The 7,249-nt window shown below is 42.8% G+C and overlaps 1 protein-coding gene across 2 annotated transcripts in view; it reads right to left on the bottom strand.

Annotated features, from left to right (window-relative positions):
• Window positions 1-6,590, bottom strand: part of ZMYM6 (zinc finger, MYM-type 6) — a 49,311-nt gene extending 42,721 nt beyond the window's left edge. The window contains exons 1-3 of one of the 2 annotated variants that reach the window (XM_011955360.1): window positions 6,173-6,212; window positions 5,811-5,881; window positions 5,105-5,271 (exon numbers count right to left, since the gene is read on the bottom strand). In XM_011955360.1, coding sequence (XP_011810750.1) covers window positions 5,105-5,197 — 93 coding nt within the window. In that variant the 5' untranslated portion in view covers window positions 5,198-5,271; window positions 5,811-5,881; window positions 6,173-6,212. Of the gene's footprint in view, window positions 1-5,104; window positions 5,272-5,810; window positions 5,882-6,172; window positions 6,213-6,357 lie in introns of those variants that run through there. The other variant, XM_011955359.1, reaches the window with a different exon arrangement.
• Window positions 6,591-7,249: the final 659 nt, after the last annotated feature.

The raw sequence follows: 7,249 nt of genomic DNA, 5'->3' as shown, positions 1-7,249 counted from the left end.
AAAGCAAGACTCCATCCAAAAAAAAAAAAAAAGGTGGCACAAAGCAAGAGAAAGCATACAAGTTTGAAGACAATTAGGTTTAAATGAGAATGCATAAGATATGCTTAGCACAGCTTCTCACAAGGCACAGTCACTCAACAAATAAATATTACTTCTCTCATTCCCATAACTTTTCTCTCCATTACACTATCAATTACCTTGAGAGCAGAAGTCCTATCTTTTCATCTCTGTAGCCTTTCTGAAAACAAAGTAACTAATACAGTTTACCATCCTGGTTAAGCGTTTGGGCTCTTGAATCAGACTGCTGGGGTCCAAATCCTGACTCAACCATTTATTAATTATGTGACTTTTAACAGGTTACTATCTAGGACTCAGCTTCCTCATAGGTAAAGCGGGAAGAAAAACTACTTAACTCAGGGTTGTGAACATCAAATGGATTAAGGTATGTAAACTGCTCACAACAATGTTCAAGTATTATGGATTATAGTAGGCAGGAATAAAAACTCACTGAATGAATATGAATGCTCAACATATATGAATATGAGGGCTAAACTGTAACTTTTTTTTTTTAGATGGAGTCTCCCTTTGTGGTCCAGATTGGAGTGCAATGGCGCAATCTCAGTTCACTGCAACTTCCACCCCCCGGGTTCAAGTGATTCTCATGCCGCAGCCTCCCAAGTAGCTGGGATTACAGGTGCCCACCACCATGCCCAGCTAGTTGTTGTATTTTTAGTAGAGACAGGGTTTCACCAGGTTGGCCAGGCTGGTCTCGAATTCCTGACCTCAATTGATCCACCCACCTCAGCCTCCCAAAGTGCTGGGGTTATAGGCACAAGTCACCACGCCTGGCCTTCAACTATAATTTTAATATCCAGAACAAACTCTTAGAAAATCAGAAAATAAAAAACATTTTTATTTGTCTCTTATTTTCCAATATTCAAAGGAGATTCATCAATGCAACATGGAAAACAATACAGTTTGTGTACTGTCAATTGTGTCAACTGGCTTGTCAACTGGCTTGTCAATCATAGTCTATACCCTCAATCACAAAAAATATAGCCTATTCACCTGAAAGCAACACTATAAACCAAAGACAACTGAGCAGTTCCTATCCTCTTAACTTTACAATCTAAGCTGCTAGGGAGATTTCCATTATCACAATTTTTATATTCAGAAAGAACATTTAATTAACTTAAAGCACATTATTTGTAAAGTGTATAGGCAAGGTATAATGAAAGAAATATTGCATCTGGAGTAACAACAAATTGGTTTGTATCCCAGTTTTACCATGAGACATTGGTGAAATCACTTATTCCTTCAGGCTCAGTTTCCTTATATGTGAAACACAGGCTCTTTTATTCCAATTACTGAACATGTACTTTGTGCCAATCCCTGTGCTAGGAAATGGAAATTCAGGTCAACAAGACCAATTTCTGACTTCAGAGAGACTGCAGTCTAGTGTGTCAATGAAGGATGAGGAGGAGATGGCAAGATTAGTATAATCAGTATGAAGACAAAATTCATTGACCTGTAGATACCATAATAAAAGTGACCGCACTATACAATTAAAAAAAGAGAGAGAGAACAGCTCATTCTATTGTGAATGACAAACAAACTTCATCTTAAAAGAGACAAAATTTTGCCAGCCTACATAGCTTATTTCTTCTTCCACTGGCACAAGAAATGGCATGTGCAAAGGCAAGGAAATAAAATGCAACCTAGTTTTAGAAGATAGTTTTGAGTGAACTGCAAATAGTTGGCAGGAGCATAGATTAGAAAAGGTGGGAATAATGAATGATGACACTGGAGAGGGAAACAAAGGCCTAAACATGGATGGTCTGGATGTCACACTGAAAGATCTTTGCTTCATCACACAGAAGGAAACAGGGTCTTTAAAGGGAGAAATATCACTCCATCTGTACAGTACAATGGCATCACCATACAGTGTTTTGATGGGATATGTGACTGAAGGAAGGAGAATAGCTAGGAAACTATTATAAAAGTCCAAATGAAAAATAATGAAATAGTTCAGGTGTGATGGCTCATGCCTGTAATCCCAGCACTTTGGGAGGCCAACGCAGGAGATTGCTTGAGGTCAGGAGTTCAGGACCAGTCTGGGCAACATAAGGAGACCCCATCTCTACAAAAACTAGTTAGGTGTGGTGGAGCATGTTTGCGGTCAGCTACCTGGGAGGCTGAGGTGGGAGGATCGATTAGAGTGCAGTGGCCATACTCACACCACTGCACTCCAGTATGGGCAACAAAGTGTGACCCTGTCTCAAAAAAAGGAAACACAAAAAAGAGAGAGAGAAATAATGAAATACAGAAGAATATCAAGGATCAGATATAAAAAATATTTAAAAGCTAAAATACACAAAACCCGGCAAAGAAACGGTCACTTTAAGCAGAGAAAGAGTAAGAATTTACCATCTGGAGGGAAAATAAGTGGCATTGATACCACCATCCCCCACTCCACATCTTACAGACACTACCTCAGAACTCTTCTTAGCCCAGCACTCTAGGAAGGCATAGAGTTCATGAGTGAAACAAAATCTACCTGACATTCCTGTCTTCTTATGATACTGCCTGTGGCTTGGCACAGTGGCTCACAACTATAATCCCAGCACTTTGGGAAGCCGAGGTGGGCAGAGCACTTGAGGTCAGGAGTTCGAAACCAAACTGGCCAACATGTCCAAACCCAGTCTCTACCAAAAATATAAAAAGTTAGCCAGGCCTGGTGGCACACACCTGTAATCCCAGCTACTCAGGAGGCTGAGGCAGGAGAATCGCTTGAATCTGGGAGGTGGAGGTTGCAGTGAGCCGAGATCGCGCCACTGCACTCCAGCCTGAATGTGACAGAGCAAGACTCCATCTTCAAAACAAAAAAAGAAATGATACTGCCTGTGAGATGGTGTGAAAAATAAAATTATTTTTTATTATTTTAAAATATAATTGCTTCGCTTATACAACAAAATCAGTAACTATAGATGTAAAGCAAAAGAACTGTCCCAGAAAAAAATTCCTTGCCAAAATAACTAACTCATCTCTCCACAAGGATTTTTTTTTTTTTAAACAGAGTCTCACTCTGTCGCCCAGGCTAGAGTGCAGTGGCGCAATCTCAGCTCACTGCAAGCTCCACCTCCCAGGTTCACGCCATTCTCCTGCCTCAGCCTCCCGAGTACCTGGGACTACAGGCGCCCACCACCACACCTGGATAATTTTTTGTATTTTTCATAGAGACAGAGTTTCACCGTGTTAGCCAGGATGGTCTCAATCTCCTGACCTCATGATCCACCCGCCTCAGCTTCCCAAAGTGGCTGGGATTACAGGAATGAGCCACCACGCCTGGCCTCCACATTGATTTCTGTGCTTTCCATTCTGGGTCCCTATGGGGTAGCCAGAATGATCTTTCCAAACACAGATCTGTTTCATCTTACTTTTTCACTTAAAACCCTACAATTGGCCAGGTGTGGTGGCTCACGCCTCTAATCCTAGCACTTTGGGAGGCTGAGGTGGGCGGATCACCTGAGGTCAGGAGTTTGAAACCAGCCTGGCCAACATGGTGAAACCTCATCTCCACTAAAAAAAAAAAAAAAAAAAATTAGCCAGGCGTGGTGGCAGGCACCTGTAATCCCTGCTACTGGGGAGGCTGAGGCAGGAGAATCACTTGAACCTGGGATGTGGAGGTTGCAGTGAGCCACCAAGATCACACCATTGCGGCAAAACTCCATCTCAAACAAACGAAAAAAAAAATGTATAATGGCTATGAACTGCTCTTAGAATAAAAACCAAAATTTATAACAAGGTCCACTAGGTCCTGCATAATCCAGCCTCAAACTATATATACAGCCTTATCATAGAGAAGCAGAATAGCACAGGTTCTGGAGTCTGACCACCTGGATTTGAATCCAGTCCTTGTCATTTACTACTAACTGTGATCTGTGGTAAACTATTTGGCTTTTTTGAGCTTTGGTCTCCTCATCTGTAAAATGGAGATAATAATATGGTGGTAAAAATGGTGCCTGACACACTCTTAAGCATATATAAGTATTAACAATGTCACATATAATTATGATATAATATATACTATATACTGATATACTAATGCCATCTATTTTTATTGTTGTTGTTTTAATCATTATCTTCGTCACCATTTTCATACCTTTTCTATTCCAGGCCCACTGTTCCCACAGGTCTTAAAAAGAACCATGCATCTTCCCAATTCAGGGCTTTCCTATTCACAATTCCTTCTGTCTGTAATACTCTTCTCCATGCCCTTTGCCTAACCAATTCATTCTTCATAATTCAGCTTACATATCCTTTCCTTAGAGGCCTTCCCTAGCCATTCCCAGGCCTCAGACCACAACCAAAACTAGGTCAGATCCCCATTTTAGGCTTTTCTTCCAGAGTACTTGTCATAGTTTGTAATTATATATATTATTTGACCAATACTTTTGTAATCTCTGCCTCCTCTACTAACATATAAGCTCTACAAGGGAAGGGACTAAGCTGACTTTGCTCAGTCCTAGATACCCAGAGACTAGTACAGACCACGAATTCTTAACAGAATAAAGAAAAGTACTACCAGATACAAGAGAATTTTTTTTAATGACAAGTATGGAAAAATGGTAAATATACTACTTTCCTTCCACACAAACAAAACCACGTAGTTATAGCTTTCATTCAAAGAGCAAAAAACCAGCCAGGCATGATGGCTCATGCGTGTAAAATCCCAGAACTTTGGGAGGCCAAGGTGGGTGGATTGCTTGAGCTCAGGAGTTTTGAGATCAGCCTGGGAAACGTGGCCAAACCCCGTTTCTACCAAAAATACAAAAAACAGCTGAGCAGGTTGGTGTGTGCCCTGTGGTCCCGCTACACAGGAGGCTGAGGTTGGAAGATCACTTGAGCCTGGGAGGTGGAGGCTGCAGTGAGCCAAGGAGATCGCACCACTGTACTATATATACCCTGAGCGACAGCGAGAGCCTGTCTCAGTTTGGGTTATTTTAAACTTACAAACCAGAAACTGCCTGACTAAAATTTTTCAGTTGACCAGACGGAAAAGAAGGAATTTTTAAAAACGTTTAAATCAAGATGAAATGCTTACTTGAGCATTGTCTGGTTCTTCTTTAATTTTGTCCAGAAGCTCCTGCTGTGGTACCACTGCTTTGCCACATTCACCATCCAAAGGTTCTTTCATTCTAATTTTTTACCTCAAAGAGTTCCTCAGGCTCAAAAGAATAGATTTCTTCTTGGTAATGGATAGCTGGACACCTAAAATACATACTCAGGTTTATTCTTTTTTTTTTTTTCTTCAGGCTTATCTATATGAAAGAAAAACTTTGTGTTGAGTGCATGAGGCTTCACGGCTCAGCATTTGAAAAACAACTCTTCTGGGGCCACAACTAACTTTTTTCTTTCTTCCTGCTTTCTGTTCCTTCAGTAGCTACATAAGAAAACAGCTTTCCAGCAACAGCTCCCACTTCTCTAGTATCTTTAAAGACACACACTCTGGTCTCTCCTACGTTGAAGGTTATTGAAGGGAATTAGACCAGCAGACCAAGACGTGGGAGGAAGTTACCAAACTCTGAGAAGAATGGACTCAAGAAATAGTTTCTGACCCCATGAGAGTCAGTACTTAGAGGCCCACGTCGCCTTTTATTTCTCAAAGAGAGGCACAACAACCTCCCAGCCCTGATCTGTAACTCAACCTTCACTGGAAGCCTCCCTAAGGGCCCCATTTCTTGGAGCTCAAGATGCCATCCACCGCAGGCGAACAACATGAACGCCCTTACTGAAAGTGAGTCACCTGCCTCTTTCAAGGTCTCCGTGTGAGGGGTGGAGGACATCAAGCCCCTCTGAGACCCGCTTCACAATCGCCTTCCTGTAGAAAAGAAACTAGTTGGCCATTCAGTAAACTCCCTTCTCCTAAAAGTCAAAGAACTAAACGGGACGAATTAAACCTAAAACAAAAAGCTCTTCCAAGTTGTCTTTATCCGAACAGTCAGGGATGGAAATGGACAACTGGTTGAAAAGATTGTTCCAAAGAAGAGATGAGAACTTTTGCGCACTCGCCACAAACATCTATGGGCGCTCATCCCTCCTCTGAGAACCGCACGCGTTCCGAAATTCTCCTTCCCACCAAGAATTCCCACTCCCATCTTTGAGGACTAACGAGGCAACGTGGTCTCCGACTGAGAGCAGTGGACCAGCCAGTGAGTGTCAACGCGTCCCTAAGGCGAAATCCGCAGCCGCCCCAGCAGCGTAGCCCACCTGGCACCGCCCCCGCCGCAACGCCTCGTCACGTGGCGTGGCCTCCGCCCCCGCCGTCCCGCCCACTACCACTGCGGCCGCACCCACCTTCTGTTGCCTCCCTGCTACCGGAAGAGCACCGGACGAGGAATTTGCGAATATGAACCAAGCCCTCTGCGCCTAGACAAGGATTAGTTTCTCTTCTGGAATTCCGCCTGATCCATCACAACGCAGCAGCCGGCCAACCACGCGTGCGCAGGCCTAGTCTCCGCCCTCTTTTCCCGTCAGGCTCCGGACCTGAGCTGAGAAGAACTTCCCAGCATTCCTCTTTCCTCAGTTATGGTTCACTTCTTAAAGAGACCGAGGCTCAATTGTGAAAAGGTGGAGGAAGGGGGAAGGGGTTTGAGGAAGAATTATCAGTGGCGTTGGAAGGCACTATAAGTGTTCTGTAGCATTTTTGTTTGTTTGTTTGTTTGTTTGTTTGTTTTGGAGACAGAGTCTCACTCTGTTGCCCAGGCTGGGGTGCAGGTGCAGTGGCGCAATCTCGGCTAACTGCAACCTCTGCCTCCTGGGTTCAAGCGATTCTCCTGCTTCAGCCTCCCGAGTAGCTGGGCTTACAGGCACGTGCCACTACGTCCAGCTAATCTGTAGCATTCTTTAGTGCCCATTTCCTGAAAGGTGGCCTACTGAGAGAGCATGATATTAAAAAATACTTGGCTTGCTGAGCACTTCACATGCACCATCCCACTTAATCCTCACCATTTAACCCTAGGAGGTATAATTTTTTAATCTCGAGATAGAAATGAAAAGATTAATTAACTTGCTCAAAATTGAGATTTGGGTTTTTTTATTCAACACTGTTTCACAGGTACATCTGTGATTTGTGACTGTTCATTCATTTTAACTGCTGTATAGTATTCCATTTTATGAATATGGTACAATTTTAATCATCTATTGATGGACATTTGAGTTGTTTCCAATTTGTAGCTATTAGGAGTAA

Source organism: Colobus angolensis, unplaced genomic scaffold (genome assembly GCF_000951035.1).
Source record: "Colobus angolensis palliatus isolate OR3802 unplaced genomic scaffold, Cang.pa_1.0 Scaffold4, whole genome shotgun sequence".
Classification (NCBI taxonomy): domain Eukaryota; kingdom Metazoa; phylum Chordata; class Mammalia; order Primates; family Cercopithecidae; genus Colobus; species Colobus angolensis.
This window is presented reverse-complemented; position numbering and strand designations above follow the sequence as displayed.